At 40.3% G+C, this 14,187-nt stretch overlaps 1 protein-coding gene across 1 annotated transcript; it reads left to right on the top strand.

Annotated features, from left to right (window-relative positions):
- Positions 1 to 825: 825 nt before the first annotated feature.
- RTL3 (retrotransposon Gag like 3) lies at positions 826 to 2,628 on the top strand (the record flags this gene model as incomplete). The annotated part of the gene is made up of 1 exon (XM_080910109.1): positions 826 to 2,628. One exon carries the CDS (start codon positions 826 to 828, stop codon positions 2,626 to 2,628), a length of 1,803 nt encoding a protein of 600 aa, XP_080766235.1.
- Positions 2,629 to 14,187: the final 11,559 nt, after the last annotated feature.

Here is a 14,187-nt window from a genome sequence, read left to right as displayed (position 1 = left end):
CTCTGAATGGTAATGTACATCTATAAAGAGTATTTTGTTAACTATTTTGAGGCATTTTATAAATACTATGCATGTGTCTGCTGAATATGTATATATGTATGCTCATTTATTTATTTATTTATTCAACTTTTGCATGCCTTCTCCCGTGTCTGACTGTGTGTGTTTACTTGTGTGGTGTGATTTCTGAGGGGTGAGAAAGAGCATCCCCACCCCCAACTCCTATGCTAGTCACTTAAAATATCTCACAAGTTGGCCCCACCACTAAACCTAAAATCCCATATCGTTCTAAACATCTGATTTGGTCGCTGAAAGCAGCTGCTAACATCCAAATGTTACAATGAAATATTAGGCAGACACTAGAAATTAAAAACGATTTAAAACAAAGGCATATGGGGCAATCGTTTCTGATATAATGTGAAGTTTCAAAAGAATGCAAACTGACATGTGCAGTCTGGGTCATACGCTAGTAAAATGTCATGAGGTCAGAGCAAGTATATAAACTCCAGTTCACGAACATGAGCTTGTGGTCAAAGAAACCCAGCAGAGTTGGCAGATTTTGTTGATTTATATAGAATGAGTGCTTTCCACGGTTTCTGATCCTCAGCTCCCTCTCTCTTCACAGTGTGTCTCACACCTCCCGGTGCTGAGCTCAGAGGCTCCATGTAACCTCTCGGTAATCAGCCTTGGCTGGGTCCAAATCCCCACCCCTTGGAAAAGTCACAGAGCCTGACGTCTGCCTGTGAGCCGCATTCAGAAAAGACCTCACAAGCAGCTACTCAGTCTCTGTTGGTAGCAAATTGCCAAACCAGGCCGTTTCCTCAAAAGATGGTAGAGGACTTAGCGGCTTCCTATGCTGCCCTGAAATTGGAGAATGAAATTCTGCAGGCTCAAGTGAAGAGGCTCACGGAAGAAAATGCTGCCCTCCAGGCCCAAATACCAGAGCTCCAGAAATCCGGAGCAGCCAAAGAGCATGAACCACCCCGAAAGCCCCCAGAGGCCCAAGAGCTCCCCGAGTCCCCAGAGCTTCCGGAACTTCCAGCAGCCAGGGCATCACAAAACCTCTGGGAACCCGCAGCAACCACAAAGCCCAGGGAGCCCACCAAGACCAGAGAGCCCAGGGAACCCTCAGCAATTAGTGAGCTCAGGGGACCCCCAGAGATCAAAGAACCCAGGGAAACTTCAACCATTAGAGAGCCCAGGAGCCCCTCAGAGATCAAGGAGTCCAGGGAACTTTCAGCCATCAGAGATTCCATGGGACTCCCAGAGATCAAGGAGTCCCAGGAGCCCCCAGAGACCAATGAGTCTGGAGGACCCTCAGTCATCACAGAGTTCAGGGGATCCCCAGAGATCGAGGAGTCCCATTCATCCCCAAAGTTCAAGGAGTCAGGGGAGCCCCCAGAACCCCTGCATTCCACAGCAGCCTGGGGACTCCAAGAGCCTTCAGAGTACAAGAAGGCTCACAAACCCCCAGCGCTCCAGGAGCTCGCAGCCTGGAAGCCTCCAGCAGTCAAGGAACCCCAGGAGATCCAGAAGGCTCTGGAGTCCCCAACACCCCAGAAGCCCCAGGAATCCCCAGGGGATTATGATCTCCCAGCAGTCTGTGAGGTCGAGCCCACAGACAGCCAGGGTACCCCAAACCTCAAGGAGCTCCAGAATTCACAGCTCCACAACCCTACAAATGATGCGGAGTCTGAGACGGTTCGAGAATACCAGGAGACCTCATCACAGCTGGAGCTCCTTGAGCATCGGGCTACCCAGGAGACTCTGGAGCCTCGGGTGCCCCAGGAGCCCCTTGACCCCTCAGATGCCGAGGAGTTCCTAGAACTCTCAGTACCTGAAGAGTCCCTAGAGGGCCTAATAGTTGTTAGAACAGGAACAGAACAGGCCCATCGTGAATTAGAGGCTGCAACTTTGCCCTTACAGTATCCTTTGGCCTTCAGTGAGGATTTTCAGAAACTCTTTGAGTTTTTAGTTCAGTTGAATAGTTACCTGAGAACCAGAGGCTATCCCACTGAAGCAGCTCTAGTGAGCTTTGTTGGTAGCTTCTTCTCAGGTGAGGCAGGAAGGTTGTTCCAGCCCTTGTTAGATAGCCAACCCCCCCTGCTGGAGCAATTTGAAAGGCTCTTGCGAGCCCTCCAAGATACTTTTGACAATCCAGAAAGTTTGGAAGTTGCTAACCAGGGTCTCTCTCAGCTTCGCCAAGGAGAAGGCCTTGCTCCCAGATACTCAACCAGCTTCCACCTCATTGCTCAAGAGTTAAATTTGGATGAAAGCACACTCTGCATCCAATTCCAAGAAAAGCTTGCCAGTTCTATTCAAAATGAACTGTCTTGCACAAGTCCAACCGCCAACCTTTCTGATGTGACAACCCTAGAAGAGAAAGCAAGTGGCGGGGCCGATCCCAGTTCATCATCATCTGAAGAAGAAAATGGTTCCGAGAGTCCACCCATTGAAAACCATCCTGTTCGAGCTACAAGTAATCGCCCCCATCTCAGTGAGGCTGAACGGGCTAGACGCCGCGAAGGCCACTTGTGCCTCTACTGTGGTCATCCGGGTCATTTTGCCAGAGACTGCCCTGTCAAGCCTCATCGTGCCCAGCAGGCGGGAAACATGGAGGCCCGGCGGTAAGGGGGATCCCGGGCGGGCCAATCTACAAATACGCGTCCCCCTCTCTTCCCATATCTATGTCCCGTACCCTTTGGCTAACTGTTGAGATTAGGCTTGGAAGAAGGCAGTTCTTTGAACAAGCAATGGTGGATTCAGGCTCCTACAGAAACAGCATCGACCATTCTGTGGTTCTTCGAGAGAAGATACCAATCCGCAATAACACCTTCCCTCTCATGCTCGAAACGGTCGATGGGCGTCCACTGATTAATGGACCCATAACCAAAGAAACCCCACCTCTTGAAGTCAAAATTGGAAACCATGTTGAAGAGCTCCAGTTTGACATTATTCATGCACCACGCTATCCTTTGATTCTTGGAATCCATTGGCTTGAGACACATGACCCAAACATCGAGTGGAGTACCCGAACTGTGTCCTTTCCATCACATTATTGTCATTACAATTGCTTCAGGCACAGGTGGAATCGAAGACGGCGTGATGAAATAATTGCTGGTTAGATGGTGGGTCCTAGTGACTTCTGGCCATTTGTCTTCTGTTACCTCGGCTGTCATCAGCATTTGCTGCTCTCTGAATCTTCCACTGAACCTCCGGCTACGAACGAAGGCTACCTGTACAACGACGCTGCCTCTTGGATAATGGACTGAACCTGACGACTTTGAGCTGCTCCCCCCCCCCACCAACCTTGCATGCCTCCCTCTTTGAACCCTGCATTATGTAGGTTTTTTTTTTTTAAATCACAATTCCCACTAACAATATGCATGCGAATAGATATTAGAAACTAATACTGAAAAGTGTAGCTGTTAGAATGATTTTCTTATTTTCTAATCAAAATTACTTTATCTCATATTTTCCTTTTTTTCAATAAAACCAATTTTCAAGTACAATTTTAAGTAATCAATAAACAATGGAAACCGTTACTTGTGTTTAAGTTAATAATTTATTGGGTTAGCTGAGGTGGGGCTAAGGGACAATAAAGTTTGGAGGGGGGAAGAGAGGGAGGGAGGTAAGTTGTGGGAGTGAAACGGTGGGAGTAATGGGGGTAAGGGGTGGGAGTGATGCAGGAGGGAGGAAAGAAAAGAAGAGGAAGTGGAAATGGAGAGGGGGTAAAGGGAAGGGAGAAGAGAAAAAGAAGAGGGAGAGATTTTGGGAAAGGCTTAAGGTTTGAATGGAGTCCTGTGAATTCCTACAGTGACAGTTTAGAGGATAGTATCTTAGGTAGAGGAAGATGGAGAAACTCATAAAGTCTTGGTGTTAGGATTGGATGAAGTATGGAGGGGTAAGCAGTGGTAAAGTTGAAAAAAATTGGAGAAACTGGGAGGAAATGGGAAGACAATTGGATTCTGGGGGCAGGGGTAAGCGGAGGGCGAAATTCTGATAAAGGACAGCACTGGCAGAGACATGAGCAGCTTTGAAACATCTTGGACTTCAGAAGACAACCAAAGAAGAGCACCAGAGCAGGTAATGAGAACCCAGTGGTGACCTTCCCATCCCTGTAAATGGGTATCTGTAATTTATTCCCTGCAACACCGGAAGTTGTCCTAGAAGACCTGTCTACTAACTGCCCTTACTACAGCATAGGAGCAGGGTGTTAAGAATCAGGTTTTAGCACTTATAGTTAGGAGTCACCTCTCCTACATTTATAGATAGGATCCTTTCCCCTACTAGCCATGCTGCCTGCCTAGCACACAGAGAAAGCAGAGCCATAAAAGAACCACACATGTGTGGCCATGAGAGGGACTAGTGTCTTGACTTACTTAAGTTATACACAACACACACACACACACACACACACACACACACACACACACACACACACACACACACACACTGGGGAGTACTATATAGCTGGGTAAAATATGAAGAAGTGATCCATGCCCATCTTAACTTTCTTTTGTGTTCTCAACTTCTCCTTGGAATTTCTTTGAAGACACTTGAGTGAGAGTATTCTAACATACATGATCAAATTAAAAGAGCTCCCACTTCTTCCAGGCATCTTACATACATTAATCATCTCATTGCTTCTGAGAAAAAAAATGACATAGTTTTGTATGCTTTTATTTTAAAACAAGCAGAATCCAAGCACAACTAGGAAGTCATAGAGACCTCTTTGAGCTGCAAACCCTATTCCTTTTCCAGTATAACATGCAAAACTCCCTAATGCAGTGGTGAGTACCTGACAAGACGATAGAAGCACAAAGGTAGGTAGGAACCCTGAAAAGGAGAGAAAATGAAGAGAGAAAAATTGCATGGTCTTAGATAGTAGTTTCTTTACCCAGATTTCTTCAACTTTACTGTTCCCCACTAATCATCCTCAAAACCATCTATTTCTTGTCTTGGAGGATTTTGCTTCCTTTGAAACTAATGCCAGAATCCCTAGTGGGTTTATATGACAATTGCGTGTTCAGGAATGGTGCATTACTTGAAATTCTTAGGCTGACTGGAATTAGAAAATATCATCTTGAATGAGGTAACCCAATTACAAAAGAACACACATGATTATGCACTCACTGATAAGTAAATAGTAACCCAAAAGTTGGAATACCCAAGATACAATTCACAGACCACATGAAGCTCAAGAAGAAGGATGACCAAAGTGTGGATGCTTCAGTCCTTCTTAGAAGGGGGAACAAAATACTCACAAGAGGAAATGGGGAGACAAAGTGTGGAGCACAGACTGAAGGAAAGGTGATCCAGAGACTGCCCCACCTGGGGATCTATCCCATATACAGTCACCAATCCCAGACAATATTGCTGACGCCAAAAAAAATGCATACTGACAAGAGCCTGACATAGCTGTCTCCTGAGAGGCTCTGCCAGAGCATGTCCAGTGCTCTCAGCCAACCATTGGAGTGAGAATGGGATCCCCAATAGAAGAGTTGGAGAAAGGACTGAAGAAGTTGAAGGAAGAGCATCAATGTCAACCAACCAGACCCCTCAGAGCTCCCAGAGACTAAACCACCAACCATAGAGTACACTTCAGGGGGGACCCAAGACTCCAGCAACATATATAGTAGAGGATGACCTTGTCTGGCATTAGTGGGAGGAGAAGCCCTTGGTCCTGTGAAGGCTTGATGCCCCAGTGTAGGGGAATGCCAGGACTGGAGGGAGTGGGTGGATGGGTGGGTTGTACCCTTATAGAAGCAAGGGGAGAGGGATAGGGTAGGCGGATTCCAGAGGGCACACCAGGAAAGGGGATAACATTTGAAATGTAAATAAAGAAAATTATCTGATAAAAGTAAAGACCGTGAAATAAAAGTATAATTTCTAAGTAAGAAAGAAAGAAACAAACAAACAAAAGAAAACAAAAAGCCACCACCGTTAAATTTTTCTGGCTAGCCACCTCCAAACTGAATCTAGATTCTGAGCAGCCTTAAGGCCCTTGTCTTCTATTAATCACTAGCAGTCACTCCCCTCCCCCAACAGTCTAATGTGTTTTGTTAAAATAACATCCTGTAGCCTGTGGTGAGCTTTCCTCTGGAGCTACATTTCTGTTCCCTCCTTAATCCCTAGGTGCAGGAACAGAATCACCAATATCTCTAACCTTGACAGCATAGCTTAATATAATGCCTGGCACACAAAAGACTCTCCACAGCAACTGACTTGATATTTAATACCATGCAGAGAATAAGGCTTCTTTGTATGTGTTTGTCTAGGTTTTTTTCTCTACTCAAGATTCACCCCTAACATTAGAAAAAAACAAAAACAAAAACCAAACAAACAAACTAAAACCCAACTTCAAGCAACAAGACAAGAAAATTAATGTCTTTTATTATTCAACCTCTCCCATCTTCCCCAGGGCTATGAAGACCAAGGAGGATGGCTAGTTTCCCGGGACTGAGGATTCATGGAACACTGGGTTTTCTGTGGAAAACTGGGAAAGTTATGGGCAAATTAAGATTATTGATCATCTTACATGAGCACTCCAGTTTCCCATCTAGCTATATAGATCTGCTTAACTAAAGTACAACTCTTAATTTCAGAAAAAGAAATCAGTATGATAGTCATAGAATCACATGCTTTTTGAACTAGCAAAGACTCAAGAAGCATATTTTCTTAATTTTACATGTGGAGTTGAGGAGGCCCAGATAAGGGGAAATTACCTACCATAAATAACATTATTCTGACATCCTGATTTCAAATCCAGTGCTCTCTTTTTATGTTGAGAAGGTATCCATTGCCAAGAGTTAAACTCAAGTCTGTGGCAAGCACAGAGTGAGTTTGTGTGGGCAGTGCTAAATAATGATGTGAGGGGATTATAATGTGGTCAAAAAAGTAGTGGGGAAGCAAGCACTCTAGACAGTTAAGGAGAAAAATTAAACATTAAATTCTATGGTAGCAACAAATCGACTGAAACTGAAATACATCAGTTAATAAGTTTCTAAAGACCAGGGGCTGGAGAGACAGTTTAGCAATTAAGATTGCACAGTATTTTCTCAAGGAACTCCAATTCCTTTTCCAGTGCCCACATCAGACAACTCATAAACGTTTTTAACTCTAGTTCCAAGTAATCTGATACCCTCTTATGGCCTCTTCAGGCAACTTCACACAGACACTCTCACACACACAAAGAGCACAGAGGTGCATGGGAGAGAATTTAAATAAATAATTGCTAAATGATTAATGATAACTTTAGTTAATGAGCATATGATTTTCCTAAATACTTTGCAAGATAAGATAACATCATTTGTACCCATTTCCATCATAAATTTATTATCCACTTTTAGGAAAAAAAATCAAAGAAATGAAGCCCACTGAATTAAAATCCCTTTTTAGGCTTCATACTGCTGAGAGTTGTAGGATGTTAAAAATGAACATCCTGGGTGCGGGGACAATGGCTCAGTCCATTCACTGTGTGAGCATAAGACCTGAGTTCAGAGAGCCAGCACTTAAGTTAAACTTAGGTGTGGAGGCATGCGCCTGTGATCCTATAGCTGGGCATGGAGAACCACGAGAGTGCCTGGAGCACACCGATCAGCTAATCTTGTAAAACTAGTGAAATAATCTGTCTCTAAAAATAAGCTAGAGAATGAGAGAAGAAATACCCAGCTTAGTCTCTGGCCTCTGCATCCCCACACATCAAAACCACACAGATATACACACTCCCAGATTTTTCCTGTCTCATTCCAAAGCTGAGATTCAGGAATGCAGAAACAGCTTGGGCCAAAGTGTTCACCTAGCATGTTTAAGCCTGTGTAAGGCTCTGAGTTTGTTTTGAAAAAAAAAAAGAAGTTAAAAAGTAAGTGGGCAAACTGGGAGTGTGGGTGCAACTATTCATAGGATGAGTTACTTTTACTCTATTAGTCACCATAATGATATTGATTTAATAGATATGGATTCTATTGCTCTAGAAAGGGATAATAATTTGTTTAATTATTATAAAGAAGTATTAATTCATAGAAGAATTTTTGAAATTCTTCTTATGTTAAACAAAAACATAGGAGAGAAGACAGAGAAAGGAAAAGGTCAAAGATACATTTCTTTCTTTTTTTTCAATTTTATTGGATATTCTCTGTATTTACATTTCAATTTCTCCCCCACTCCTCTCCCTCCTTCCCCTCAACTTGCTTCCATGAAGATGCTCCCTCTCCCAATCACCCTCTCCATGGTAGTGCCTTGGCTGTTGACGATGTTGTTTTTCCCTTGGGGGTGCAAACCCTTTCAACTCCTTCAGTCCTTTCTCTAGCTCTTTCATTGGGGTCCCCATGTTCAGCCTGATGTTTAGCTGCAAGCATCCTCTGTATCTATAGGACTCTGGGAGAGCCTCTGAGGAGACACTTCATTCTAAACTACAACTCTGGTTACTGCTCTGACCACAATTTAACTGGAGAAGAAGCTGTGGCATACACAGTGCTTTTCATCCAGAGGAGAGAGGACTGATCTGCCATACAGTAAAGAACAGCATTTGGAGTTGGGCCTTTCAGGACCCTCACTGGGACAAGAGAAAGGGAAGGACTTCCTATATCGACTCTGTCTTAGGCCAAAGTTATCTGTACAACTAAGCAGTTCACATTTTATCCTGGAAAATACTTGGGCTTGAGTATGTTTCTGTTTTAGACTGAGTACAGTTTTCTCTCTAGCTCTCCAACAAATTTCTTTGTGGCAGGAATCTATGACATAAAATAGTAAGTGCCTTCCCCATTTCCATTGTCCTCTAATTCACAAGCTTTTTATGGAAAAACTGTATAATCAGTTTATGTTTCATCAATTTTATAAACCTATAGAAAATGATAAAAAGGGGATCAAACTGCCACCATATTTTTCCTCTATAGATTTCATAAAGATGATTAAACTACCAAATCAAAGGAATGAAAGTTTGGCTCAACTTTCTTCAAATGTTCATGATTATACACTACAACTCACAGGGATATTCGAAACAATACCCCAACTAATAAGAATTTTAATATCAAAGAAACCACAAAAAGAATTTAAATATTTAGTGATGGAAAAAGGTTCATGTATGCTAAAATCTACTTGGCATGTAAGCCGTCTCAGTTGGTACTTTTAAAGATTCTATAAACACAGAAGTATTTAACATTCTATAATATTTTGGCAAAATTGGTTCCCTCCAGCTCACTTTTCCAGCTTCAAACATTAATACATCATTTTGATATATTTTCTAGCATCTCCTTTTTTATAATTTTGAAATGTAAATATGATTTACATTTTTTAATTTTATAATTTTAAAATGTAAATAATGAAATATAAATAAAGAAAATATCCAATAAAAAGAAAATAAATGAAAAAATGCTTGCTTACTGTAGTAAATGTAGATACCTAGCAATCTACTAGATATTGAATATTAAATTTCTGGGTTTGCCACTCCCTGGTCATACTTCATTTAAGAAAAACATCAAAAAAGAAAGCTGGACTGGAGAGATGGCTCAGTGGTTAAGAGTACTGACTACTTTTCCAAAGGTCCTGAGTTCAAATACCAGCAACCACATGATGGCTCACAACCATCTTTAATGAGATCTGATGCCCTATTCTGGTGTGTCAGAAGACAACTACAGTGTACTTATATATAATAAATAAATAAATCTCTTTTATAAAAAAGAAAGAAAGGTGTTCTGAAAGCTAAAATACTATTTAATAATATGTATTATTATGTTTATAATAATAATAGTCAAAGTCTTCAAGATACTAAGATGACTTTAAACACTTCAGTTCAACAGAGTTGATATCTAAGTTCTAGGTACTTACGCAAGTTTATTTAAAAATATTCAAGTCATTTAATGAAATTATAATGTTGAATTGATTTTTACAACCAAAGCATTGGCATAGTGCTAGTGCTTTATTAACTACAGTATCTGGCATCTCAGTCCTTCTTTGTGCTGCGTTAACTAAATAACGTAGTATAATTAGTCTGAGATTGTCTCTTCATCTATTCAGTGCAACCTAATGAAAACAAATCATAAAACCTAGTCTAAGTTTTGTCTCTACCAAAAAGCATAAATTAAATAGTTGAAAATGGCCTGGCAGTGGTGGGGCATGCTTTTAATCCCAGCACTTCGGAATCAAAAGCAAGCAGATCTCTGAGTTCAAAGCTAGCCTGGTCTACAGAGTGAGTTCCAAGATAGCCAAAGCTATACAGAGCAACCTTGTCTTTAAAAACAAAACAGCAACAAAGGTTGAAACCCACATGACATTTTTTTGTGATTTCTATGTGGAAATAATAGAAGGTTAAATGATCAAACTGGCCCATGAGTAACTTATAATATCTATAGGAAACAACTGCCATCATGGTCTATCACAACTCACAGCACCTTGCTTCTGTTATTATTCTGTTTCACAGCAACTCAGATGTGTGAGAAAATTGGTGAAGGGTATTAGTTTGGAGAATGTGGAACATAGTCCAACATACTGGTGTAGAAGTAAGAGGCAGGAACAAATGCCAACAATAGTCAACTAACTGTGTCTGACTTGGCTCAAGTGGAGGGACCATTATGTATTCTGATACAGAAGAAAATGTAATATGGCACAGAAACACAGAGCAGTCATATGTTCACAGGACATCTGGCAACCTAAAGTTCACATGAGAAAAAGAAAGCATGAAATTTTACAACCACACAGAACAGAATGTTTGCAACGCTATAGCTGAGCTGACTGTTTTTCTTAGTCTTTCACGTTGCTTTCCCCCTGTCAGTTACACCACAGATACCACATAATAGGGAACAAGTAAGCCAGCTACACTGCCAGCAAAGCTCTGCTGATTATTAGAAGAAAAGCTGACTAAACTCTAATAAATTAAAGGCATTCCCCCAAAGGTAAATACAGAAAGGAACTGCCATATTTCAAGTTGTATTTTTAATACCACCTCCTGCTATAAAATTTGGCATGTATTGAAGGAATGGAAGGAAACCCAATCAGGGCCAAGTCAAAAATAAAATCACACTGAAAAGTTTACAGTACTATCATGTCTAGGTGGTACATATTTGTAATTCCAACCCAAAGGAAGAAAGGGCAGGGGGACCACTGTTAATTCAGGACCAACATGGTTCACATAGTGAGTCCCAGGCTAGTCAAATAGTAAGACCCAATTCAAACGTATTTTTGTGTATATGTGTTTGTTTTGATTTTCTGTTTGTTTGCTTTCTTTTGGGGGGAGAAGAGCTTTCTGTACAGCCTTGGTTAGCCTGGAACTCATTATGTAGCCCAGGCTGGTTTATTACAGATAATCTTCCTGTCTCACCATCCAAAATGCTAAAAATTTTAAACATGAACCATAATACTTGGCTAATTTTTATTTGTAATTTATACTGTATTTTAATTAACACATAAAGCATAACATAATACATATTAATGAGGTAACATACAACATGCTGTACACATATTAGTTTAAAACTTAGGTTAAAAATATTTACCTCTACACATATTTGTAATTTCTTTATGATGAAAACGTTCAGAATAGTGGATGATTTGAGTCAACCCAAGAGAAAGGTTTTAAAAGTTGAAACCAGTGTAGACATCATTGCAAGGATGTCCGAAGTCTGCAGGAACTCACATCATGTCAGGTCATGACCTGGATGCTAGAAATGGATCTACAAGATGTCTACCCTCTTGGATTTCAGTCTTGCTCTGGGAGAGTTGTTTCTTGTTATTTCCTGTCCTTCTCCTTTGCAATGGGGCTATTTGTTTTGCCATTGCATCAGTTTTTTCTTATTTTATTGGGACCCCAAACTAAGAGTTTCTTAATTCTCAGAGAACACTCAATACTCAAACTCTTAAACAATATTGGAAGTCTTAAAATTGTAAGAAGTTTGAGAGTAGATGAAGTGTAATTTTGAGCTGGCCATGAGCCTCTAGGAGACAAAATGAAAATGGTATGTTCTGAGAATCAAAACATCCCTACTGACTCATGGGTTGAATTTCTGGATCCTAGCTAGGGCAGCTATTTTGGAAGGTGGTAGGGTTGGAGTGGAGGAAAGAGATCCCTGGGAGTCTGTCTTTGAAGATTATGATTTGTCCTCAGTTCCTTCCTTACTGGAAGCTTTCTGTTCAGCATGTGGTAAATTGCCTTTGTCACTTGCTTCCACCACCATGATCTTCCACCTTATCACAAGCCAAAACTCAACCAAAGACTATGAAATAAAATCACTGAAACCCTGAGCTAAAACAAGTAACTCCTTACTTTAAGTTGAACTCTTTAATATTTTTTTCACCAAAACACAAAAGTAACACCCATACTGTAGAAAATTATTCAGTCACAAAACGAAATCAATTATCTATATATAACTCAAGTTTAACAAAGTTAGTAACACTTATAACCTGATATATCTAGTCACCAAAGACCAAAAACTGCACTGTCACATTGATGATAGATGCACACTGAAAATAACCAAATTAATAGAGATATTACAATAGAATAATAGAATGAAGACAAATTAACCAGACAGGTAATGAAAATGACAGGAAGATATATATTGCATGTTTTTGCCCATATGCAGATTATAAATTTTAAAATGACATAAAAACAGAAAACAAAATATTTGGTATATGGAGAGAATAATCGTAGGTTTATCTTAAGGACATGAGAGAGGTAGGCAGGGAAAGTTCTAGGAACAGAAGAGGCGGCATGTATTGCCAATGAGCGATCTCTAACAGCCCCATAACTTTTTAAAATAATGATAATTAATAGGCATGCAATTTATTTTGGGAATATTGAATGTGCTCTAAAATAAGATAGTGGTCAATGTTACACACAAGTGTGTGAATATGAAAAACTAAAAGAAAAGAAAAAAATTAAAAAGACCCAAACCATTGAACTCCAACTTTAAATAAGTGAACTTTATGGTTCCTGAAAAGTCTTTCTATAAGGCTGAACATAAAAAGATATATTGGGGAAAAGAAACATACCATAGATGTTTCATTTATGTCATTCATCCCAATGTTGCTATTTTATAGCTGTGGTTTGAGGTCAAGTAAGTTGTTCTGAGCCTGGGGTTCCTTATCTGTGAATGTAAAAAAACAAATTCCTAGAATTCTGACAATTAAATGAGATCATGTATGCAATATACTAGGCACCACCGCTGGCACAGAATAAATGCTCAATGAATCCGTTATTGTGATAATGTTTCAATAATCTAATTTTTGTCTTAGTTCTTAGACCTTCTATTGTGTTCTTGGTTTTCTCCCAGTAAATTCAAGCAAACAGTTTACTGAAGTTCTTTAATCTATTCTCGAGGTTAGTATTAGGTAGGCAGATGAAGAAACATTCAACCATTTTCTTTGTGTGCTGTCATGTTTTCTGTCTTACTATAAGGGAGTGATAAAATGAGATTGAGCACATTACAGAAGAGGAAGATAAACCTAAGTAAACAGCAGAATAAATACCTTGTATTTCATCCTTATGGCTATCAATCTTCACACTTCTTCAATAAATAAGAAGCTGTTAGAGATTCTAATAGGAGACATGGTATGAACAAATTAATATTATACACTTTAATGACAGAAAACAGAGGCACTCCAGCACAGAATCTAATTAGATGTCCTGGCAGTCTAGCAAGTGACATGTAATCTGGGATTCAAGCACAGTACAACTATTGTTCCTGACAATATAGGATTCAATTGGAATTTCAGCTAGAGTGCCAATTGATAACTTTGTGTGAGCTCAGACCCAGGTTATACAAGTAGTGACCCCATTTAAGAAGGTACAGTATTTTCTCTGTTTCAGGCTCTTCGATAGCATGCTCTCAAATCCATGTCCTATGAGACTGTCACTGTTTAAGAAAGTTTAAGAGTTTGTTTGAGTGCCATTGAGGGACAATTCTTGACTCAGTGAGAACTTGATGGGCTAGTGGTCTAGACTCTTCTTTCTTCCAGTACATGAGAGGCTTTGTTTCTATGATAACATGATAGACAGCACCCTGTCACAAAACAGCTTCAATAACACCCTCTAACAGTAATTTTCTTTAATTCAATTTCTTAGCATTTGCTCATTGTACAAAATGGTGAGTTTTTTTTACCACACTCTCATGTAGGACTATCATGCACTTGGAACTTAGATCTTACTCCTCTAATTTCTATTTAATGCTGCTCTCATTCCGTTGATTCTTTTATTCCTAA

The sequence above is a fragment of the Micromys minutus genome (assembly GCF_963924665.1).
Source record: "Micromys minutus genome assembly, chromosome: X".
In the NCBI taxonomy this organism is placed as follows: Eukaryota; Metazoa; Chordata; class Mammalia; order Rodentia; family Muridae; genus Micromys; species Micromys minutus.
Note: the sequence above shows the minus strand (reverse complement) of the source record. Positions and strands in the feature narration are given on the sequence as shown.